Source organism: Trachypithecus francoisi, unplaced genomic scaffold, assembly GCF_009764315.1.
Source record: "Trachypithecus francoisi isolate TF-2019V2 unplaced genomic scaffold, Tfra_2.0 Lachesis_group18, whole genome shotgun sequence".
In the NCBI taxonomy this organism is placed as follows: domain Eukaryota; kingdom Metazoa; phylum Chordata; class Mammalia; order Primates; family Cercopithecidae; genus Trachypithecus; species Trachypithecus francoisi.
In genome coordinates, this window is record NW_022681463.1 from 19,176,813 (window position 1) to 19,202,876 (window position 26,064).

Genomic DNA, 26,064 nt, shown 5'->3' on the forward strand with positions numbered 1-26,064 from the left:
CGCCACTCCTAATTTTTCATTATGTTTTAAAGTTAATTTTTTTGTTAATAATAGGTATGAAATAGTAAATATTTTATAAGCCAAATAAGGTAAGGCTTGATTTTAACTGAAATCAATATTTCATGATATATTTTGATAAAATAGGTTTTAACTATCTTACTGGAGAACTCCACTGAATCAAAAAGAAACCATATGAAATATATATCCGTGGTTTTTATGTAATGTGTCTTTTAAACTTTGTTAGTCCTGGAAAACACAGCTGTAATTTTAAAAAAAATCAGTACCATTAATCTACATTGCAAGGCCCAGCTTCATCCTAATTAGAAATACATGTAAGATCAGAAAGCGAGGAAACCCACAGGTTTCAGTTTCCTTAATTAATCATTAAAGGAGCCCTTCTCTAAAACTAATATTTCTAATCATCCCTTTCTTCTGTGCACCGAAAGTTTCTAATCCTAGGGCAAAGGTACCACATTAACACTTCAGATAGGTGGAGAGGAATGTGCAGAGCAGACATTTTCTCAGGCAACTTTAAAAAGAAATAAATGTAAAAGTTGATCATCTTTTTTTTTTTTTTTTTTGGCCGGGTCTCATTCTGTCTCCCAGGCTGGAGTGCAGTGGTGCGATCATAGCAAACTGCAGCTTCAAACTCCTGGGCTCAAGCAATACTCCCACCTCAGCCTCCAGAGTAGCTGGGCCTGCAGACACATGTCACCATGCCAGGCTAATTTTTATGTTTAATTTTGTATAGACGGTGTCTCACTATGTTGTCCGAACTGGTCTCAAACTCCTGGCCTCAAGTGATCCTCCTTCCTTGGCCAAGTTGAGAATCTTGAAAGCAGCATGTTACTGCAAACCCTTAACACTAGCCATGCATGATATCCTTGGAAAGCATGCCTGCCCTGTTGCGGGAAGTCAGGGACCCCAAACAGAGGGATCGACTGAAGCTGCGGCAGAAGAACATAAATTGTGAAGATTTCATGGACATTTATTAGTTCTCCAAATTAATACTTTTATAATTTCTTACACCTGTCTTTACTGCAATCTCTAAACATGAATTGTGAAGATTTCATGGACACTTATCACTTCCCCAATCAATACCCTTGTGATTTCCTATGCCTGTCTTTACTTTAATCTCTTAATCCCGCCATCTTCTTTGTAAACTGAGGAGGATGTATGTCACCTCAGGACCCTGTGATGATTGTGTTAACTGCACAAATTGCTTGTAGAGCATGTGTGTTTGAACAATATGAAATCTGGGCACCTTGAAAAAAGAACAGGATAACAGCAATCTTCAGGGAACAAGGGAGATAAGACTTGGAGCCTGACTGTACTGGTGAGCCAGGTGGAACAGAGCCATATTTCTCTTCTTTCAAATGCAAATAGGAGAAATATCGCTGAATTCTCTTTCTCAGCAAGGAACATCCCTGAGAAAGAGAATGCACCCTGAGGGTAGGTCTATGAACAGCCTCCTGAGGGTGGCCACCTTTTACAGTGGAAGCCGAAGGGATGAAATAAGCCCCGCTCTCCTGTAGCACTCCCAGGTTTATTAGGACGAGGACAATTCCTGTCTAATAAATTTTGGTCAGGTTGTCTGCTCTCAAACCCTGCCTCCTGATAAGATATTATCAATGACAATGCGTGCCTGAAACTTCATTAGCAATTTTAATTTCACCCCATCCTGTGGTCCTGTGATCTCGCTCTGCCTCCACTTGCTTTGTGATATTTTATTACCTTGAGAAGTATGAGATCTCTGTGACCCACACCCTATTCGTGCACTCCCTCCCCTTTTGAAAATCACCAATAAAAACTTGCTGGTTTTACAATTCGGAGAACATCACGGATCCTGCCAACATGTGATGTCTCCCCAGACACCCGGCTTTAAATTTCTCTCTCTTGTACTCTCTCCCTTTATTTCTCAAATCAGCCGAGACACGTAGGAAATAGAAAAGAACCCACGTTAACTACGGGGAGTGGGTTCTCCCGATAATGCCCCTTTTTGAAGAATGCTTTATATACATGGAGACACAGTTGACATGTATGTGACAAAGACACAGATGGGTAGGCTAATTATCACGGGCACTTTCTGGATTTGCAAAATAAGCTTGAGCAGAAAGCCTAATCCCATTTGAAGTGACTCTTCCCCAGGGCAGGGAACAAGGCCTCACTGCAACGGTATCCACAGCCCCTACAGTAAAGCACCAGGAATCATTCCTGGGGCATCAGTGAAGACTGAGAACTATGTTTCCCAGAACTCCAATCATGTATCTTAGAATGCCAACAAGACTATAAAGCATTTCTCCAGTTTTATACATATTTAAGAACTCATGAGTAATGTATCTGACCTCTTCTACTAAAAAGACCCCTGCTAGCAACTATACTTTTGAATAAAGAACTGTCAACGCTGGCAGATTCAGAACTTCTGCTGAGAAGAATTTACCACAACAGAATAATCTAAGTACATCATTTCATGCAGTAGTACTTTAATAATGATATATTTCCATGCTAGTGGGGAAAGGGGTTTTTAAGCTATTGATACATGAAATATCATTATAACTATCATTACAAATTAATCCTATACTATTATACTATACTATTATGACATTATTGATGGCATTTTTCTTAACAGAGCACTATAGTTCAAGATACCCCCTGTACAGGCACCAAGGAAAATACTGTAGGCTGGTCTAATTTTTAAAAGAAGTGTATCTCAGGGGCTGGGCGTGGTGGCTTACGCCTGTAATCCCAGCACTTTGGGAGGCCAAGTCAGGTGGATCTCGAGGTCAGGAGATCGAGACCATCCTGGCTAACACAGTGAAACCCCATATCTACTAAAAATACAAAAAATTAGCCGGGCATGGTGGTGGGCACCTGTAGTCCCAGATACTCGGGAGGCTGAGGCAGGAGAATGGCGTGAACCCAGGAGATGGAGCTTGCAGTGAGCCAAGATGGCGCCACTGCACTCCAGCCTGGGCGACAGATCGAGACTCCATCTCAAAAAAAAAAAAAAAAGTATCTCAGACTTAAACACCTGAATGCATTGAAACAACACAGAAAAAAATATTGCACTTACATACCCACTGCCCCGTAAAAGCAGCATGTTACTCCACACACAAAAGAACAACTCTTTAAAATCAGAAACTTCCGTCCTTTCTTAAGAATTCGCAGCTATGATCATTCCACCCCTCGTTTGAAGTTTGGAGTCAGGTCCTAAAATGTTATATTTGTTGTTATCAGATTGTTTGGGGGAACCTCTTATGTGCATCATTTAGTAGCCATCATAATTTAGTCATTTATTTTGGGAAGGGGATGGTAGAACAACAACAACAAAAAACTAAACCACATTACTGTTAACAAGGAAAAACATTCATAAGAACCAAACCCAATAGTTAATTAACATATCAAATATAAACCAAACTACAGAATCCAAACACAAAACATAAAAAGAAGTGCCAGATAACATAAAATGTATTGCCTTTCATCTTAACTGTGATAAATTTTTAATGGGGCAGACCTCGTTGCATCACAGACGACTTTGATTTAATAAAGTTAAACCACATAGTACAACAATTGTATATCAAATAGAATTCTTCACATCACGTTTTATCACACTTTTCATTCTGTCATACCCTTGATATCCCTCAAGTATCGCCTCTGTGTTTTCTCTTCCCTACCTCCCTTCTGAGCTTCCAGACTTAAAGTTTCTAGTACTGGACAAAAATGTCCACAGGGATATTTCTCCAGCACCTCCAAACCCAAAGGTTCCAAAACAAATAAATGCTTTGTCCACAAATTTCTTTTTCTTCCCGTATTCAGTGGCGCTATCACGTACCTATTTAGTCTCTCTGGATCCTCTTCAGCTCCCATTTTCACACTCGATATCCAGACATTTGACAAGTATTCCAAGTATCTCACATATTCAACTTTCTTCTACACACCCCTTATTCTACTTTCTCTCTTTTCACCTGCTCTCTCATTTCATTCATTAGACGGATGTTGGAGCTTATGAATCTGTCTACCACGTCACCTAAATTTTTTTAAATATATTTTTATATCTTTATTTCTGCGCTATATTCTAGGAAAATTCCTTGATCTCCCAAATCACTGATGTACTATTAAGCTGTTCCCAAGGCTGTGATTCAGCCTATTAGCTATGTTTTTCATTTTGAAAATTTTATTTTTTATTTGCAAGATTTTTTTTTTTTGAGACGGAGTCTTGCTCTGTCGCCCAGGCTGGAGAGCAGTGACGCGATCTCGGCTCACTGCAAGCTCTACCTCCCGGGCTCACACCATTCTCCTGCCTCACCCCCCGAGTAGCTGGAACTACAGGCGCCTGCCACCATGCCTGGCTAAGTTTTTGTATTTTTTAGTAGAGACCGGGTTTCACCATGTTAGCCAGAATCTTTAAGTAGGTTCTTCATAAATGTCTACTCTTATTTTGCAAACATTTGTTTTTGTTTATAAATGTGAAGGCATTTATCACCCTAAAGATACGAAATACTTTCATTTTGAAGTCTTTTTCATATTATTCTATTTCCTTGGGAGCAAATCCTTGTGTAATAACTAATGTTGATCTCTTTCATGATGGAAGCGATGGAAGCCTTCCTCAGGTCTTTGTAATTCCTTACTCAATTCCTATTTTGGCCGGGCGCAGTGGCTCAAGCCTGTAATCCCAGCACTTTGGGAGGCCGAGACGGGCGGATCATGAGGTCAGGAGATCGAGATCATCCTGGCCAACACGGTGAAACCCCGTCTCTACTAAAAATACAAAAACCAGCCGGGCGAGGTGGCGGGCGCCTGTAGTCCCAGCTACTCGGCAGGCTGAGGCAGGAGAATGGCGTAAACCCGGGAGGCGGAGCTTGCAGTGAGCTGAGATCCGGCCACTGCACTCCAGCCCGGGCGACAGAGCGAGACTCCGCCTCAAAAAAAAAAAAAAAAATCCTATTTTATGTGAGAGAAATTTTGCTTGTGGTCTTATGTGCTTCTGCTTAACCAATTTGCTTTCTTCTTTTAGCACAGATATGAATTTGTTGGTTTTATAATCATTCCTTTTAAATATTTCTCTGAGTTTTGTGTGGGAAGGGAAGATTTCAGAATAGGCTTTCTTCACTAATTTTGAACTAAATATCGCTCATCTGCACACTGAGAGGGCCTGATTATTGAGTTTAGTATTATTCTTTTACCTAAAGAGTCGTAAAACATGTTCCTAGATCTTCCATTCCCAAGAGAAACAAGAACTCCAGGTTAGGAATCCTAGTGGAGAATATAGTCCCATCTCATTTTCCAACCTATTTCTCACTGCATCTCTTCACAAACTCTGCCCTCTAGCCATCCAACTACTCAAATAATCTATGCAATTTCATGTTTCCCGCCTTCACTGACACTACTCATTTCACTTCCACGGCCCACTCACTATCCTGCTATCTCTCCTACTATCTCTCCTATGAAACTTCCAATATGTTATAGACATTTCTTTAACTGGGCCTCCATAAGGTCCCATATCTCTGTTAGTGCACTTATCTCATTCTGCCTTAATGCATTAGAATCCTCAACTAGGTTATAACAAGGGCAAAAGTTATTTATTATTTCTTGCCATGTTTCAAGCAGAACCTAGCACAATGCTCAGCATATAATAGGCACTTGACAACTTTTTCTAAAAGAGATGAACCTTGTGTCAATGCCTAGAAATGCTATTTGGCAAATATGTATTTATAAAATTAAACTCAAGGAATTAAGGAATTCAACATAAAGGAGGTACAGAGCCAAACCAGGATTTCGTATTATAGCTCTAAATTATAGCAAACAGGAATTACCTCTTCAAATTTTGAGCCTGTACCAGCCTCAAGTACCACTTCCCTGTGTGAGAAGCCCCCAGGGCCATCCCAGCCCTATGAGTTCTATTGCATGCCTGCAAGCATCTTTCACTGCATTTATCTTCCTGTAGTGTACCTGTGCATCCATCTGCCCCATCAGATTGTACGCCCTCTGGGAGCAGAAAATAAGTAAAAGTGTGTTGACTAAATAAATGCTTAAACACCACATTTTCCCTCATTTGTCTTCAGAATAGCCCCACGCTATAAGGGAGGCTGTTGTTATTCTCGTTTTCTAATAGGTAAACCAGAGTAAATGGAAGTTAAGTGAACTCAGGGTCACGAGAGAGGAACTTGGTAGCAGCATCCAACTCTTCTTAAAAATCAATCACTACCTCTCTAGACACTCCTACATGGTACGTAGCATCCATGGTCAGGAATATAAGAACGGGATAGCTTGGATCTCTTCACCTAAAGGAAATAACCCTCAGTATAGCACAATGAATAAAACTGACCTTTAAACAATCCACAGAGTTGTTTCAACCCTTCACTCAATTCAAAGAGCTTCTAGAACATAACTAACTAATTATAAACAAAGTATTCAGCCACACACTCATCAGAACAGCATAATGATTTCTAGGTGCTCAGGGAAACCATATTAAGTCGACCTCTTCAGAAAGACTTTAGAAAGCTAGAAACATAACCAGATTTAGTGTATATTAATTTCTACCATTTTCAGCATTTTCCTTACCTACAATGTTGTCTATTAAAAACAAGATGCTCCTATGAAAACTTCATATAGCTATATGGATTTTAAGTTATTATTGCTATTATTCACTTTATTAGCTATTGAGTACTTACTACGTGCCAAGCATGTTGCTAAGAACAACACAAATTATCTCATTTCATCTTCATAAAAATATTATGAAATAGATTCTATCATAATTGCATTTTACAAATGAGAGAACTGGGGCTCAGCAAGATGAAGTCACACATGCAAAGTCATGTAGCTAATCAGAGATCAAGCAGAGACATGTTCCCAGCCCTCTCTGGTGCCACAGTTCTGGCTCCTACCCACTGCGGACACTGCCCCTCATTAGTGTTCACTGGAAGGATATGCTTGCTCAGAAACTCCCATGTTTTTAGCCTTATTATCAGATTGAACTCCATGAAACTGCTCTTTTTGTAGCTCAAAATTGGTCAAATGGTTTGACCTCATACAGTGAACATTAGATATTAATATCTACAGCTTTTTCTTCTTACCAAGATATTATTTCATTTTTGCTTTGTGTAATACATTTAGTCAATGACTGCTGAAATTATTATTACAAATTACAATATAACCAGTAGGACACAAACACCAGTCAGTCCTTTCAAGTACTTCCCCAGTTCTGATCTCAGTCTAGATGTCGATTATATGAGAAACACATCGGAAAGATGTGACCCGGAATTCTCTCCCTTAAGAAAACCGTTTCCAGATTGGCAAGTGTGACAGCTATGGATAATGATTTGTTTCTGCAAACCTGCAATGGTTTACTAGCACAGTATCTTTATTTCTTTTAAAAAGCGAACAAGACTAAATAACTCCAAGGAAAAAAAGAATAAAATAAAATGAATGCTATTTTTATTTACTACTGCTCCCTCAGGCAAGAGATTGAAAACCAGAGCGCACTGCGATTCACTCTCCTCCTTTTCACCTTCATTGATCCCTGTGTCTTTCCTTCCTGTCTTGGAGGGAAATGTGTCCTGCTTCTTGAGGAACTCACCCTCCTATTCCTGCTCTTTATCCCAGCTAGCCACTGTCACTTCCTCGGGATACTCCTTCCCCTCCGTCTGTACCCCCAACTGCTCCCTCCTTCCTGGCTTTGCTCTCAGCACACAAACATATTCAGGGGATCTCCTGTATCACAGGTACATACACACAACCCCTTCCTTAAACTCTTTCCTTCTTTCTCTTCTCTTTGTTGCTGAAAGAATTCACTGACAGTTTATGCCTATGTGTCCTTGCCCCCAGACCCCTTGCTCACTCATCAGCCCAAAGGACCCTGGCTGTTGCTCTCCCCACTCCGGAATCACTCTCAGGAATGTCACCAGCAACCTCCTGGTTCCTGGGCTCTCAGTTCTCCTTCCTCTTGGTCTCTCCCTAGCTTGTGTTAATGTTGTCTCCTCCCTGGCCCAACACTGTCCCTGGGACTCACTAATATTAAACTTTCCCGGCTGTCTTACTATACCTCTGACTGTTTTCCAAGGCTCTGTTCTCTCTCTCTCTCTTTATTTATTTATTTATTTGAGACGGAGTCTCGCTCTGTCTTCCAGGCTGGAGTGCAATGGTGCGTTCACGGCTCACTGCAATCTCCGCCTCCCGGGTTCAAGCGATTCCCCTACCTCAGCCTCCCAAGTAGCTGGGACTACAGGCATGCATCACCACACCTGGCTAATTTTCGTATTTTAGTAAAGACAGGGTTTCACGATGTTGGCAAGGATATCTCTCAGTCTTATTTGCAGGTTCCTTCTTTGGCCTTTGTTGTTCCCTCTACTCTCCACGTTTTTCTTGTTCCCTCTACTCTCTCTCTCCAATATACCTTGGGAGGCTCCACTTCAAATTAGGTTTTCTTTCCTCAAACCTACTTCCTTTTGCTCCCAATTTAGATCCATGCCATCTCCCAGTAGAAACCACCACTCATTTTGACCTCCTTCCCGCATCTCCCTCTACAGCCTCATCTCTTAGCACTCCTCCTGCACAGCCTGACGACCCATCTAACCACACCACAGTTCTCCCCAGAAATGGCCCATAGCCTTGATACCCGTATACAATGGTGTCCTTCCTTTACATCGCTCTTAACCTTCAGATGTCCACTCAAGTGTCACATACTTTGTGAGGCTTTCTCTCATCTTCCTAAGAACACTCATTTCCTCCTCGATGTTCCCAAATCACTTTGTGTACACCAGTAATGCAGCATATACCATCCTGGCACCCACAGTGTATAGTCCCGCCCCACTTCATTTGTTTCTGTCTTCATTGTTCCTTGAAGGAAGGGGCTGTGTTGCATTCCTCCCTGTGTCCTAGCTCATAGTGCGTCTCCAAAGATACCCACTTCATTGAGCTAATCCATCTGTCTGGTAAGGTTTATATAGAATCTGCATTCGAAATAACGCTTATATTAAGTCATTTTTTGAGTCCTCTTGCACACTAATCATTCATTACGTAAAACCACAAAAACAGCTCAAGAGGTGATTAACATAACACTATTTTTTCTTCCTGAAATAAGTGTTTTCACAAAATATAACCCTCCAATTCTTATTCACTGAAAGTTACCTGCACTGAACAAACAAAAGAGATTCTCTTGAGCACACCAGTTTCCCAAGTCAGCCAACTGCTTACTGTTGCTTTCTTGACTCCTCCTTTAAAAGTCCAAAATGACAAATTATCTCACAGGTCCCTAAGCAAATACTTCATTGCTTTCTGAAATGTCAGTGCTGTGTCTATTCCTACTCAGGTTTGCCTCGTTCTAAACCAATAGGAATATCTCTTCCCACCAGCTGACATTCTGTTTTATAAAATTCTTTTTATGCTTTCTTATTTTCCAGGATATAATTTCTTGGATGAGCCTCTCCTCGTTTTTAAACTTTGGGGAATTAAAATCTCTTAATTTCATTATCCCATTGAAAGACAGGGAGAAGAAGCTGAGCTCCAAAGATGGCAATAAAAATGAAAACTGGAGAAACCAGAGCCAAAGGCTTTTCCAATGGTAACATTTACTAAATGGCATCAAATACTAATGTAATAAGAAAGTAGGTTAGCGATTAAAGACCTTATTATCTGACTTTAATGCTCATCAGAGCCCTGCAAGGTAAATGTCATTATCCCTGTTTAACAGATCAATATATGGAAGTTCAGAGAAGTTTGTAATTGTCCAAGGTTACCAGATAATAAATGCTAGCCCCTGCCACGTGCTGGAGTGACCTGAAACAATTTTCTGAGGTAAAAACTGAAAAGCCTGAAGGTGCTCCCTCGGCTCACTGACATGTGGTTCCTGGCCAGGCACCATTATTCCCATAAGAGAATGTCAATCCTATACTCTGCCTGCATTTATGCGAGGCACTGTGCTATAAGATCTTAATATATTTTCTCACGTAATTACTGAATGAGCTATGAATGGCCAATATGATTTATCATGTTATTTAATGAGTGGTAAATGAGGCAGTAATATCCTTACAGAGAAGGAAACAAAACTCAGGACCTGAAGTCAAGAAACAAACCCAAAGTCTCAAAGTTAGTGGAGCTGATGAACCAATCCTATTCCCCACACGAAGCCCATGTCCTCAAAACTAACCCTGCTGCATCCTTTGATGGTCATGGCGGCCGACACTGCCCTAAGTCAGCAGGAATCTTGCCTAAGAATATCACCAGGAACGCAGCTCTACCATTCTGAAATTTGATGGTAAGAAGTGGTGTTCAATTCTGCTAGCCTTCTAGGTCTTCTAAAACATATCCTTTTATCATGCCACCTAATCATACAGCTGCGTACCTTTCACTGTCTGGATTTCTCCTAGGAATGCCTGCCCTTACTAAACCACATCTGGGATTTCAGCATTCTCAGTGCTTCTTAGTCTGTACTGTAAGAAGCAGGAGGATGCCATGGTGTAGCACCAATGCTAGGAAATCAGACAGCTGAGGTTCCGGTCCCAGGTCTGCCATTTACTAAGGGACTTGAGCGAGTCTGCCTCTCCGTTGTGTCTCAGTTTACTTGACTATAGAATGGGGATAATGACCCTGTCTTCCTCAAAGAGCTTCTATGACTCTTCATTGAATTAATACCTGTAAAGTGCTTAAAATTGTCCCAACTACATAGTAAAACTCAACAGATATTAGCTAGGAATTTTATAGATTGTTAGATGACTCTATATTGTGAGAAGAGAGAATGAGAATGAAAACCATGAGGGTGTAGCTTCCTTGAAGCTAAAGGTAGAGAATGTTTCAAGCAGGGAGAAATCACATGCCTCAGCCTTTCAAAGGTCACTGAATAAGTGGCCTTTGGGTTTGGCTAAAAGAAGGTCTTCAGTGAGCTTAAAAAAAATGTTTCATAACTCTGTGACTTATTTACCCAACAATGTCACATGTTTATGATTCCTTCCCATTCACTCAGAGAAACATCTTTGGAAAATTAAATGCAATCCAAAATTTCATGTACTTTGACAGAAAAACAGTATGATAAATTGCAGATCAAGATAAATGAATCTTGCTTAAGTCATTGGCCATGGAAGCTAGAAGTACTTGGTATATACTGAAATATTTTTTTCTATTATCAGGTTTTCATTATTTAAAATGCTTTCCATTCTTAGCCTTTAAAAAAAACAAAAATCCTTAACCTTTTTTAAAGGAAAACTCGCCAGAATAGCATGGACATGAATTTTCATTGTATAAATTACCCCAATCAAAACTTGTATTATTAACCTCTGATGTCTTCCTCCTTCCCTGGTGCTGAATCTAGGGCTAATTAATACCTATTTAAGCATTCAGCTTTTGCCCCAGAGGCCAAGATAAGTTTGTCCACAAGGCAAGAATATATTTGCCCAAAAGTAAATCTCAATGAGAAAAGCATTACTTTTTTGGTATTTTATTTACAATTTTGTTGGAAAACTATAGCAAAGAAAATTTAAAGAATGTAGAAAGAGGAAATAAAATCATGATACCACCTCTCTTAGGTAATCACTACTATTATTTGGGCTTTTAAGGTTTTTTCCCATGCACATTTTTATAAAACTTTAATTATGGTAATACACGTAATGTCATATTCTGTTTCTCAACACAACTATAAGCATTTTTGAAGTTGGTACATGGTCTTACATGTATTGTAATACACGTGTATTGACTGAACAATATGTAACTGAATGATTAACTTAACCATTTCCATAGTGGTGAACATTAATATTGCTTCTATCTAGTCTGCATAATTTTATTTTATTTTTTATTTATTTTTTTTTTTGAGACGGAGTCTCGCTCTGTCGCCCAGGCTGGAGTGCAGTGGCCGGATCTCAGCTCACTGCAAGCTCCACCTCCCGGGTTTACGCCATTCTCCCGCCTCAGCCTCCCGAGTAGCTGGGACTACAGGCGCCCGCCACCTCGCCCGGCTAGTTTTTTGTATTTTTTTTAGTAGAGACGGGGTTTCACCATGTTAGCCAGGATGGTCTCGATCTCCAGACCTCGTGATCCGCCCATCTCGGCCTCCCAAAGTGCTGGGATTACAGGCTTGAGCCACCGCGCCCGGCCGTCTGCATAATTTTAAATAACATTGTGATGAACACTTTGTTGCAAATATATTGTTCTACATTTTTTTTTGAGACGGAGTCTTGCTCTGTCGCCCAGGCTGGAGTGCAGTGGCGCGATCTCCACTCACTGCAAGCTCCGCCTCCCGGGTTCACGCCATTCTCCTGCCTCAGCCTCCTGTGTAGCTGGGACTACAGGCTCCCGCCACCGCGCCCGGCTAGTTTTTTTGTATTTTTAGTAGAGGCAGGGTTTCACCGGGTTAGCCAGGATAGTCTCGATCTCCTGACCTCGTGATCCACCCGTCTCGGCCTCCCAAAGTGCTGGGATTACAGGCGTGAGCCACCGTGCCCGGCCTGTATTATTTTCTTAGCTTTAATTTCCAAAGACAGAATTCGGGGTCTACAGGTATAAATATTTAAGTCATTTTTGATTCATATTCCCAAACTGTCTCTAAAAGTATTGCACCAATTTCACTGCCACCAGTATTCTAGGTGAGTAATCAATGTCACTAGATCCTGACTCTTTATTAAAAAGTTTTCCTATTACAATAGGCTTGAAGGAAAAAAAAATACATACTTCATTGTGTTAATTTTTACATCCCTTATTACACAGAATGGTTATTTCTCATGGTTATTTTATACTTTTCCTTTGTGAGTCATCTATTCATTATCTTTATCTGTTCATCTATTAAACCCTTTTTTATTGATTTGTAAGAAGCGATCTCTTTTACTCATAAAATTATTTAATACTCAGAGTAAGAATATTAGAATTATCCTTGACATTTTACTGATGTTACACTAAGCTGAATAGTGAAATCACCATCATTAATAGATGAAAATTAAAATATTGTAGGAACACTTCACCATTAAGTTCTGACATTACTTGAGGGACAATCTGGAGGCTTTAAAAGTCTCTACTTTCCCTAAAACTTACCTATCTGTTATAATTACAGTTATCTTTTGAAATTAAAAGCCTTCTTTAAATACAGTGTGCCAGCCAATTAAAGATAAATTAATTATCTTATTCCCTATCTCTCCCTTGACCTTTAAAAGCACTGTTGAAACAGTTCAATGAATGCAAATAAAACTAATGAGTCTGCTACTCTAAAACTGATGCTTACACTAAATCTCAAATCATCTGATATTACTTAATATTAATATCATAATTAATATTAACAATATTAATCACCTAATTTCACTGAAAAATCACTAAGTGCCAGATAGTGTGCTAAGTGTTTTATATAAAATATCTCATTTTATTCTCATAACAAACCTCTGAGGTAGGTATTAGCTTTCCCACATTACAACTGAGAAAACGTGGGTCTGGAATGGCTACCTACCTGGGCAACGCCAACCAGCTAGCGATGGGGTAGAATGAAAACCCAGGGCCTGTGTCCCTCACCGCTAAGCATCTGGCCTTATAGTAATTGCACTGTATACTAATACCGATTCCAAGAAATTTTGAAAAGGACATTTTAGCAAGTGCATTTAGTATATATATTCTGGTTGGAAATTCCTCAACTGATGCTTCCATTAATAAAGGCTGGCATCACTGATTACATTTTTAAAGTTTAGCCTATGTAATTTACTATAATTTGAAATATAATTTTTCATATTGGTAGTTTTAATAGAAGAAATGACATTTAGGTAGATAATATAAAATTCTCAAGTTAAATACTTTGCTCACTTTTGTGATATTTGCATACAGAACATGAGATTGATTCAGATAAACTATATATCCTGGAAATTGATCCAATGGCCACATCTTCTAACCATTTTCAGAGGAGCTACAACCTAACCTTTCAAATAGCGGTGATGAAATGGGGCAGGATAAATAAAAGAACCCTGGCTCAGAGGGGGAAGAGACACCCCTAGAGGAAAGCCAAGGTATCATTCCCTACAGCAGCTGCAGAATTTTTTCCTCGGGAAATATCCCCAGCATTGCGCAGATTTAATAAGTCATTTCTCGCATTTGGTTATCTGCACTCTGATACCTGTTGATTGAGCCCACGCTTCTGAACTCAACATCACTCTCTTGTGTGCTCTAATCAGTAACAACTCAACGCCTGTAATGAGGGCTCACAGATTCAAGGCAGCATCCTAGGCCACTGTGGGGAATGTTAAGATGGACAAGACACAGAAGCTGCCTTCAAGGGCTTTACAATTTAGGGGTCGGAGATGTAGGTGTGTGTGTCCATATGCTCACGTGTGCACCTGGGAGTTCAAATAAAGGCGAGAGAATCCAAAGGAAGGAACTGGTAAAAGCTCTGGGAGGAGGTGGTATTTCAGGTGCTACTGAAGAGTGGTAACTAGTTTAATAGGTAGGGAGGGGAAATGGGGAAGGTCTTTCAATGAATGCGAACAGCGTGCATTAAACTAAGGATATAGGAAAGTGTACAGCAACTTTGGAAAATCATAAGCAGTCAGGCTAGATTAGAGCACAGAATTTGTGTATGAGAATTGTGAGAACTAAGACTGAATAAAAAGGAGAGTCAAGTCACGGATGACCTTGACTGCCAAAGAAGTAAGCTTTAGAAATTTCATTCAGAGAAGCCATTGGAGGTTTTGGAGAAAGGGAACAATAAGATTAGAAATGCACCTCAGAAATAGAATGGATTGCATAGGAAATCACATAGAAGCACATAAAACAGACTGCTGACAGGAAGTTATTAAAAAAAAGAGGAGCCGGGCGCGGGGGCTCACGCCTGTAATCCCAGCACTTTGGGAGGCTGAGGCAGGCAGATCACAAGGTCAGGCGATTGAGATCAGCCTGGCTAACACGGTGAAATCCCATCTCTACTAAAAATACAAAAAATTGGCCGGGTGTAGTGGCGGGTGTCGGTAGTCTCAGCTACTCGGAGGCTGAGGCAGGAGAATGGCGTAAACCCGGGAGGTGGAGCTTGCAGTGAGCCGAGATCGCGCCACTGCACTCCAGCCTGGGCCACAAGCAAGACTCCGTCTCAAAAAAGAAAAAAAGAGGAAAGGGGCCAATTGGAAATACACTTTAGAATCTCAGCTAGAAACAGTCTCAACTAGGGAATGGCAATAATAGCAAAGGGGATATTTAAGAAATGTTGTATCCCAGAAAATCTCAACAATGTGGGACTCCGTGGATACAGGGGAAAGGAAGAGTCAATGTAACTTTATATCTTGAGAGACAGAAAAGTATTCAAGAACTGATTATTTTCAACAAAGATCATTGGATAAACCTGGAATATTGCTATGGGGTGAACTGTGTCCCCCCACCCAAAAAAGATACGTTGAAGTCCTAACCCCTAGTATCTCGGAATGCAACCTTACTTGCAAATAAGGTGGTTTTGCAGATGTAATTAGTTAAAACAAGGTTATACTGAATTAGGGCAGGCCCTTAGTCCACTATGAGAAGTATCCTCAAAAGAAGAGAGAGACATGCAGGGAAGAGGGGTGTCATGTGGAGACACAGACATGCAGAGGGAAGACTACCATGGATGGTGGAGGCTGACTGAGGTGCTGCCGCTGAACACCAAGCAGCATCCAAGATTACCGGCCAACACCAGACGCTAGAAGAGGCAAGGAAGGATCCTTTCCCGCACGTTTCAGAGGCGCATGGCCCCGCGGACACCTTGGTTTAGGACTTCTGACCACTAGAACTGTGAGACAATAAATTTCTGTTACTTTAAGCCACCCAATGTGTGGCACTTTGTCACAGCGGCACTGAGAAATTACTATAGCAATGTTTTTCTATTTATAAAACAGTCAACTATGATCTCTCCACCAAAGGATAACCACTGTTGACACTGTGTGTATCCATCTAGACTTCATGGTGTAATTTTTTTTTAATGGAACTTGCATTGTTTATACTATTTTGTATCCAGATAGTTCTTTTTTTCTTTTTTTTTCTTTTTTTTTTTTTTTTTTGAGATGGAGCCTTACTCTGTCACCCAGGCTGGAGTGTAGCGGTGGGATCTCAGCTCACTGCAACCTCCGCCTCCCAGGTTCAAACGATTCTTCTGCCTCAGCTTCCCAAGTAGTTGTGATTACACATGCACGTCACCACGCCCAGCTAATTTTTGTATTTATAGTAGGGACGGGGTTTCACCATGTTGGCCAGGCTGATCTCAAACTCCTGACCTCAGGTGATCGACCTGCCTTGGCCTCCCAAAGTGCCCTGATTACAGGCATGAGCCACGGTGCCCAGCCTGTATCCACGTAGTCTTTATTTAGTGGACTGGCTAGAATTATGTCACATGGATGTCCCACCATCAATTTCCTGTTGGTAAGCATATCCACTGTCTATGAAGTATCTTCTTAGAAATGTCTTCAAACAACCTACATGCCAAAAGGAAATAGTAATAGATTTGCTGTCCACATTTACTCACTCAAGTTCCCCTTAAGAATATAGACATATATGTTTATTCACATTATATGTTATAAATTATATATACTTATATAGTTTAGTACATTTAGATATTTTACTTAGGTCCTTTATCAAAAACTTTCTTCATATTCAAAATACAGCATAGAATCAGAGTGCCCAAGAGGGTCCTTCATGGACATCTAGTCTAGAGTAACACAAGAACCAGAAAATTGGGGCATCCTGCTCAAAGTCACAGGGGACTCACTGGGACAGGAATCCAGTCTCATTTCCAATGCTATTACTGCTTGATGTACTGTCATAAAAATGATTTAAGAATCATTTTAAAAATAGGTGTAGATCTTCCTCTCAAGCTTTGTGGTAAAATGTAGACCTTCACTGGAAATCTATCTCCGTTTAACTATTTTTTAAAACTGTAAATATTCTGTCAATATTCTACTGATAGTGAAAGCAGACAGACAAATTCCTACGCAGACAGGGACAGGTCCCTGGTGAAACCTAACCTTCAAACCAAGGAAAGTCCAAAGCATGAAAACCAAGCTGCCAGTTCCCGACAGAGTCCGTGACCAGAGTAAGAAATTCTATCCCTGGCTTACCCACTCTAATGATTGGTTCACTCTGAATGATGTCTCTTAACCAAACCAATGGTGCTTTTTCCAAGACCACTCATGGACCAATTAGCACACACTCCCCTATTCTAAGCCCATAAAAAGCCCAGACTCAGCCTCACAGAGGGCTACCAGCTTTCAGGGTCCCCTCTTGCCACCGAGAGCTTTCCTTCTGTCGCTCAATAAAATTCTTCTCTGCCTCACTCACTCTCCAGTGTCCGCGTACCTTATTCCTCTTGTTGTGGGACAAGAACCTGGAACTCACCAAGCTGTGGACAGAAGGCGGGAACAAAAGAGCTGTTAACACTCCTGTTTGCCAAGCTGCAGGTGGCAGAAACAAAAGAGCTGTAACCCTCTAGTTCACTGAGCTGCAGGTGATAGGAATAAAAGAGCTGTAACCCTCCGTCCCGCTCACCAACCTAGGAGAACAAAGAAGCCATAACACCTCCACTAGCAATTTCACTGCTAGTAAAGCTAGTTGTCTTCAGATAACAAGTTATCTTCAAATAACATTTTATTCTCTATAGAATTAATTGAGTCATTTTCAGATATCTTAAGAAAAAATATATATTAAATTCCAAATATAGGCATTATCCAGCTGCTAATGAATGACTGTTATAGTTCTTCATGAAAGTTTTCCAGGTTCTTCAAATCCTTTGGTTGCAAAATAGAAAGTTGTGCCTTATATTTCTGTCATAGACATAACATTTTTAAACTGCCATTATAGGGGAGGATTGTGTCAATTTTTTAAAAATATGCATTATATTTTATTTAATTGATCCAAATACGATGTTTACTTTTTAAAAATAAGATGATGGTGCATCATGAATTCATCTTTTGGTTTACTCTTCTCTGATGCCCTGGGTCATTGGCAGCTTTGGGACAAACAACTTGGCTTTTGTCACTTGAGGGAGATCTGTAATTCTGATTGTGAATGCATGCCACTTTAACATGAGGTGAGCATTTTCTCCCAAAACAGGAAAATGGGAGGTCACACTATTGTGGCCATAAAGAAAAATGAAAAATGCTATAAAAATGAAGGCATGAAAAAAATGATCATGAGCTACTCTCATAATCAAAAATAAACTTCGGGCCGGGCGCGGTGGCTCAAGCCTGTAATCCCAGCACTTTGGGAGGCCGAGATGGACAGATCACAAGGTCAGGAGATCGAGACCATCCTGGCTAACACGGTGAAACCCCGTCTCTACCAAAAAATACAAAAAACTAGCCAGGTGAGGTGGCCGACGCCTGTAGTCCCAGGTACTCGGGAGGCTGAGGCAGGAGAATGGCGTAAACCTGGGAGGCGGAGCTTGCAGTGAGCTGAGATCCAGTCACTGCACTCCAGCCCGGGCAATAGAGCAAGACTCCGTCTCAAAAAATAAAAATAAAAATAAAAATAAATAAAAAATAAATAAAAAAATAAAAAAACGTTCATGTTGTGTCCTTTGACACACAGCATAATGAAGCAGGCACTAACAGTTCATAGTAGTCGAAAAATCACCAAGAATCGCTTTCCACTGCATCAAAAAGGTGTTATTTTTAGCACCTGAGAGCCTGAATCATCAATAATTGGCATTCTAATGTGAAAGTTATCAAGATCTGTTTATTTAAATGATCTTTGATCGATTCCCTGCCAAGTCTAGTTTGTTTCCCTGTCCTTCAAACACACAGTTTCCTATTCCATTTTCTAAATGAGAGATTATTTTACTACAAAGGCAAAAATTTTCTTTAAAGACAACTGAATTTTGTTTTTTGTTTTGAACCATCCTCTTCTCCTTTGCATCTAAGAAGGAGGATGTGTTTTCTCAGTCTTGTTTTCCTCTCATACATAAAGAATATATTGTCCCTTAGTATATTTCACCTTGCAGTCGCCATATGTTTCCTGGTTTTATCTTGTCCTGCCATCATTGATATGCCTTATTTCTGGTTTAATGCTTACTCTCATTCCTAATCTTTACTCTTGGACATTTCCAATGTGAAGCTCTGTGTAGCTACCTGGGTTTCATCCTTTTCTCTTCATCCTCTTGCCATCCTTATAAGTATTGTTGCTTTAAGAAATAACCTAATTTTCATGGGTCCTTCCACTTACAGGTCATTTTCTTATATTTAAATCACTAAAGTCGACTTTCCTGAAATTCATTACCTTTAGGTTGTTGTTTCCACTTCTTTGATAGTCTTTGTGTAAACATCAATCTTTAAGAGCATTTTCTTAATTAACTGAAGTGTTCACTTAAGAAATAGCTCTAGTTTACAGGGCAAAAGTCAGAAATAGCTAAATACTAGCACAATCTCACCTCCCTGTTTGCTCTGTCTCTATTTTTGTCTCTCTCCACAGACCCTACTCACAGGTATTTCTGCCTGACCATGTTCAGGATATACTCTCCCACCATTGAATTAATTGACTGTGAGATATATTTAATCTCTCATTGAATATATAGTTTTGTCCAATATGCACTTAACAGTAAGTCCTCAACATGATCAGTAGGTTCTTGTAAACTGTGACTTTAAGCAAAACAATGTGTAACAAAACCAATTTTACCATAGGCTAGTTACTGTATAAACAAGAGTTAAGTTGCTATGGTATGTTTATGGTCACAGAAACACCACCAAACTTCTAAATAAAGAACCAAAACACTTCTAATATTAAACACTGAAATAAATGTGAGCTATACATACATTTAGGAAAGATTAACACAGACAAGGAAGATAATTATCCAATTTTTGGGTCATCAGTGAGTGACAACAGTCACAGTGGTGGTGATGAAATAGTGAATAAATGTTTGCAACTTGAAAATTGTCTGGAGCACCTCCTACCACCACACAGTTCAAAAACAAGCAATAACACATATCATAGGCTTGCTGAGTGCTTTCATACCGCATTGTTTATTGTTATGCATTTGTATGATTATGGTATATGTTACAAATTTTTGTTTTGCAATCATTTGTACTCATTCATTCATTCATTCATTTTCCAAACTGTTTATTCCAGTTAAGGATGACAGATGGCCAGAGTCTCTCCCTGCAGCTCAGGGTGCAAGGTGGGAACCAGCCCTGGACAGGACACCATCTCACCCCATCACAGTGTACACTCACACTCACTCAGATTGGGACTGTGCAGACATGCCAATTCACCCAGTGGGCACACCTTTGAGCTGTGGAGGGAAACCAGAGTGCTTGGAGAAAACCCATGCAGCCAGGGGTTGGGGAACATGCAAACGTCCAAACTCCCAGAAGACAGTGGCCCCAGCCAGGAATCAATTTATTTTTTCTCAACAATGTTATAATGAAACAATATGGAACAAAACAACTTAATGAAGGACCTACTGTGGAAGGATGGTTAGTGACTCTTCAATTTGATTATGACTTCTTATTGTGACAACTAAAACCTGGGAACCTCTGTAAGAGACAGTTAAGTTGGTCAAAGGGCAAGTTAGCTGTGATTTGAGTGATGTGGGGCAACCTGAAAAATACAGGATAAAATAGGAAAGATACACAGCCTTAATGTATTAATGAAAGTGGATTTATTATGAATGACACTCACTACAAAGATTAATTAAGCTAATCCTTTATTATGTGCTCTGCTGATCACCATCAAGAATGAAAATACATATTTGCTCTGTTTTCAATTAAAATGTGTGGAATTACAGAAATTTGAGAAAAGTTTGACTTTTACAAGGTCCTTCAACCATACTTAATCACTTTGCTGACTTTTATTCATCTTTCTGCATCTCAGTTCCTTATCTGGAAAGTACAATAAACTTTCCTGTGTTGCTGATGATAGATGGTATAACAATCTTCTTTTGTAGCTGAATTCTCCAAGTCAATACCACCTTCTGCATGATTCATGGTTCAACTCCATTTGACAGTTCAACACTAGCTAATACAATTGTTCCCTTATTAAATGTACTAACCCCTGTGTTCTCTGAATTTCTTTAAATAATTTTAAAGAAACCATAAAGTACTCAATAAATAATTTTTCCAAGAAATGTATTCTCAAAGTGATTATACCTGTGTATGAATTCATTTATAAAACTGCTTTTCTTTCAAGCTGACATAAGAGTCCTAGGAAACAGGGTCAGGCAGGAATGAGAAGAAGAGACATCATCTGTATATCATGATTGATAACTGTATCTTGAATAAATCCAAATACGTATTAGGGAGCATCTATCAGAAGTTTCTCTTAATTTATTTGAACATCAGGGTTTTCTAATATATTTAAATATTCTTTTTTAAAAGAATTTTATTTATAAGCAATTTCAAGATTGCATCTAGTCTATAAACTACATGAGATGAGGTGTTTTTATACATGACTATTTGATAGTGAATACAACCTGAAAAAGAACTTGGATCTCTAGCATTTCCACTTTCAACCCTCTCAGGATTAAGGTTTATCTCCTAATTCTGATGGAATTCTCCTATGCATTGAATAAAAGTGGTGAGTGTTATTCTATGTGCTGGGAAGCTAGCTTCATAGAATTATGTTAGCAATGAGTTATTACATTTACGCATCAAAAGTTTGGAAGCTGACTTTTCTAATAACTTTTTTTACAGTATACTTAGTAATCTTAATATAATCAAAGAATTGGCCTCTGATATTAACTATGTTCTACTAAATTATAAAACACACTCAGGTGAAAATTACAAATACGTTCTATACTAGATTTTTAACATAAATGATTAATTCTCATAACTCTGCCAAACAGATATTTTATCCTCCTTGAACTGATGAAGAAATAGCTCTGACCAAAGCCATATGGTTAAGCAACAGCAGAGGTAGATTTTGCACCCCGCTGTGTCTGATGCCAAAGCTTTTCACTATATCATGCTGCCTTTATTTTCAATTAAGTTTAGGATTCCCCCAAGTTAATGAGAAACACACATACTATAAATTAAAATCAACAGTACATTGAAAGCCTGATTTTGACTAACAGCTTTTGGGCTAAACACTTTCCTAATGTTAATATGAAAAACATTCACTCATCTAACTTGCTTCTTCCATTGCCCCCCCTCTATCATCCAACCCCATTAGGATGCTGCTAAGCTCTGATAGGAACAGAAGGTAGACAGTAGCCAGAGCAAGGGAAGAAACAGAGGGCCTGAATTATCTACAAACTGTGTAACCAGCTCCCAAACCATCAGGAGTGAACTTAACTAAATGGTTTGTTTAAAGTGTGTCTAAAAAGGGAAAATAATTCATTTTTAATTAGGACAGTCTTTTTTTTTGGTAAATGGTAAAGTACTTAAATCACAGTATTATTTTTAGACATCTCCTCACTTTAAATAATTTAGAAATTCAATTATAATCATTTGCAATAAACCACTTAAAAATACTTAAGGTTCTTCTTGAAACTACCGTGTCTGCTTAAAATATATATTATATATTTATATAAACATATATTTATATGTTTGTCTGCTTAAGAAAATTATATTTATATATTAGTATATTATGTTTATATATTTTTTAACAGACAAGGTAGTTTCAAGAATATATATCAGATAATCAGCCTAAATACAAAATGGTAAAGAGACATTTCTGTGTCACTATTTTTACTCAAAGTTTTGTTTTGATCTGTCAAAAAGTTTTGGGGAGCTCTGTGGATTTTCAGAGCACATTATCTTATTTCATAGTGATATTAGCTTCATTTTACTATGATAGTGAGGCATTAGATGGCTGCTATCAATAGGATCTGTGTTCATCCACAGAGACACTTCAAATGAAGTGAAAAACATTTGCCAATTACATTATGTTATGATAGTGAATGATTTTAAAAGATGTCAAGTTCTGCTTAATGAGTTTTATATGAAATAGCATTTACATTAGGGGAAAGTTTGGGGGAGGTAAAAGATGTAAGTCATCAGAATTTCATTTATTTTTAAATACAATTAAGCTCTCAGAAAGCATCAGCACTTTAACTCTGAAATATCTCTTTTAAAGACATTACTGAAATATCATTATTACCGTACTTTTATTTTCTAATACATCCCTGAAAATGAGTTCACTTTAATAAGTGGAAGGATTTATGAAGCAAAATAGGCTATAAGCACACAAGAAGGATAAAATATTTAATTGCACTAATTATACTTTCATGCTACACCATTGTTAAGACATATATGTTTACCACATTTCTAAACTTCTATAATAATACTGTGGTAAGAGATGTTCACATGTATCGTAACTACCCATAGCCACAGTTCATACATCTTTTTGCCACAGGAAAATTAGAGGACAATATATTCCCTTCCAATCATACAAAGTAAAATGCATGTACTTGTGAACATTATATTAATACTGTATTGAATAGAATAGCATCCATTTATACTTTGGTTGAGAGCTGAGACATCTGCCTTAGGAGTCACTGACTCAGTACCAGATTCTTTTCAGTCTTTTTTTTTTTTTTTTTAAAGCAGTCAGAATGATCTTATTGAAATTTTTTAGTACAATGGTAGAGGATCTTAAAATTTTATATTTTAAACCAATACAAGCACTGCAAATGATATATTCCGGAATCTAGTTGATGTAGTATCTAAAAAGAAAAGCGATCATATGAATATCTATAAGTTGACTAATGTAATTTAAGTTGGAGGCTAAACAACTTTGGTATATTCATATTTCTCTGGCTCCTGTTTTTGGCCAGATAAATGCCAAGTCCACCCCCATTCAGTAGAATTGGACAGGGCCAATGTATTTGGTGGTCTCACTTAAGTTTCCACACCAGGAGCAGCAAGAAATGTACAACTTCTGGGATTAAGTTGCTCCAAGACAGTCTTCATCACCTTTGTGAACTGGAAACACCAAATAGTCAAGGTCTGAATTTCCATTGTGTGTGGCTAAGGCCAGTCTCACTGGTTCATAAAAGTATTCTGAAGGACTTTAAAATACAATGGTGGGGCTAAATAATGACAAAAAACATCAGTTCTTAATTCAGAGAATGACAACGCAGGTTCCTATATCCTTTTGAAAAATCTGAGATCATTATTTTAAAACTAGCTCTATACATTCTTAGACTTTAAATTTAATGTTAGCTGAAATGATTACCTTTAAGTCAATTGGCTTTAGGCCTTGGCAATTGCTCAATATAATTCTGAAATTTTAGGATGCAGCATTTCAGGTAAGTGACAGTTATGTTTTAGAAGAGGTAATTTTAAAAATGATCCAGAACTACACTGCTCTGTCTGATGTATACCCCCAAAAATGTGTCAGTGTCCATATTAAGCTAAATAAAATTTGGTCCAAATGAAGCACAATAACCAAGATGGTTTATCTGAAACTGAGTTATCAAAAAAAAAGAAAAATTCAAAATCCATGGTATGATAATTATAAATTTTCCAAGGTTCACTCCAAAGTAAAAGGCTAATTAATTCTATACAGGGTTTTACCCAAATGTCCATAGGCATTATCATATATATTTACACAGAAGGCTTTAATCTGAAGTCATCTTTGGCAACCTCGAAATATATAAACTATGACTTCCACAATGAAATTATATACTTGAAAGTTGTTGCCTCAAAGTACTGAAAGAACAAAGGAAGAGATCACATGTACCCGTTAAAAGTCAAAATGACAAAAACGTTTCTCATTTAAGACAGTTCACTTAAAGACCAAATAACCACCACCATTTCCCCAAAAACTGGAAAGAAATGATCTTGAGCTTTAGAAGGGGAAACAATAAATCTCAGCATATACAAAGATCTGATGCTTTTGCCAGTGATGCTATCATTGCTGAGTACCCACAGCTAAAAATCCAGAAAACAAACACAAGTCAGAAGTCAGAGTAGGCTTGCTGGACACTTCCCATTCTGGATTTATAGCGGGGCATGGCTGAACAGGTAGGACACAGATTCCCCACTGTGTGCCCTTCGGATTGCTTCAGCCAAGATCATGGCAATGTCAGTGACCTGAATCTTGGTGCAGTGTTTCATTTTGTCCTCTTGCGGAATTGTGTTTGTGATGACAACAGCCTCAAAGGCAGCATTATTTACTCCGGAAACAGCTGGTCCAGAGAAGATCCCATGGGTAAGGACAGCATACACTTTGGTGGCTCCAGCTGACGGCAGTTTGTCCACGGCATGGCAGACGGTGCTGCATGTGTCAGCCATGTCATCCACGAGGATGCCCACGTGGTCCTTCACGTCGCCCACCAGGACCATCTGGTCCACTTCATTCACCTTCTTCCTCTCTTTGTGGATCAAAGCAAATTCCACATTCAACCCGTCTGCGATCGACGTGACCCTTTTGGCTCCCCCTGCGTCAGGTAAAACAATGATACAGTTCTTCCATTCGGCAAAGTTTTCCCTAATCCACTGCAGGACTGCGGGCTCCGCATACAAATTATCCACAGGAATATCAAAGAATCCCTGTATCCGAGAGGCATACAGGTCCATGGTGACGATGTGATCCGCCCCAGCCACCGACAGCATATTGGCCACAAGTTTTACAGAAATTGGGGCACGACTCTTGTCCTTTTTATCTTGTCAGGCATATGGGAAACACGGGATCACGGCAGTCACTCTGGATGATGATGCAATCTTGCAGGCATTGATCATGATGAGGAGCTCCATCAGGTTGTCGTTAATTTCCCTGCAGCCGCTCTGGATGATGTAGGCATCTTCCCCTCTCACACTTTCACCAATCTCCACGCTGGTCTCCTGGTTGCTGAACTTCTTGGTGACCACCTTGCCCAGCTCCAGGCCCAGGCGGTCGGCCACGCGCTGGGACTGGTCCTGATGTGAGCTGCCGCTGAACAGCACGATGTTGGGCATGGTGGGGCGCGGGACTCCGAACGGCGCACGACGGCGGAGGAAGTGGCGGAGGCAACAGCGACAGCGACGCGGAAGGCTGCTGCTTCTTCCAGTCTCATTTCAACTTCACTAATACTGGATCTTAGATGCAAGATAATTAATTGTTAGTTCTTTGGGAAAAGTGTTTTCCGGGAGAATGACCTATCCAAAAAATACAAAAGGAAAATGCTACTAAAAATAAGTGAGAAAAAAATGTATAATTACCTTCAAATATTTTTAGAGAATG

The 26,064-nt window shown here is 39.3% G+C and overlaps 3 protein-coding genes across 3 annotated transcripts in view; all 3 read right to left on the reverse strand.

The window, feature by feature from the left end:
* The window catches only part of HS6ST3 (heparan sulfate 6-O-sulfotransferase 3), a 771,133-nt gene that overhangs the window by 694,684 nt on the left and 50,385 nt on the right, over positions 1 to 26,064 (reverse strand). The window lies entirely within an intron of this gene.
* LOC117063591 (ribose-phosphate pyrophosphokinase 2-like) lies at positions 23,424 to 25,878 on the reverse strand. The gene has a single exon (XM_033177409.1). It carries the CDS (start codon positions 25,455 to 25,457, stop codon positions 24,843 to 24,845), a length of 615 nt encoding a protein of 204 aa, XP_033033300.1. The 5' UTR covers positions 25,458 to 25,878; the 3' UTR covers positions 23,424 to 24,842.
* LOC117063592 (ribose-phosphate pyrophosphokinase 2-like) lies at positions 25,264 to 25,878 on the reverse strand. Its single transcript, XM_033177410.1, has one exon. The coding sequence runs from the start codon at positions 25,797 to 25,799 to the stop codon at positions 25,512 to 25,514; it is 288 nt and encodes a 95-aa protein (XP_033033301.1). The 5' UTR covers positions 25,800 to 25,878; the 3' UTR covers positions 25,264 to 25,511.

Excerpts from the sequence above, each read along its gene's own strand:
- LOC117063592 (XM_033177410.1), bottom strand. The coding sequence starts at position 25,799 with ATGCCCAACATCGTGCTGTTCAGCGGCAGCTCACATCAGGACCAGTCC.
- LOC117063591 (XM_033177409.1), bottom strand. The coding sequence starts at position 25,457 with ATGCTGTCGGTGGCTGGGGCGGATCACATCGTCACCATGGACCTGTAT.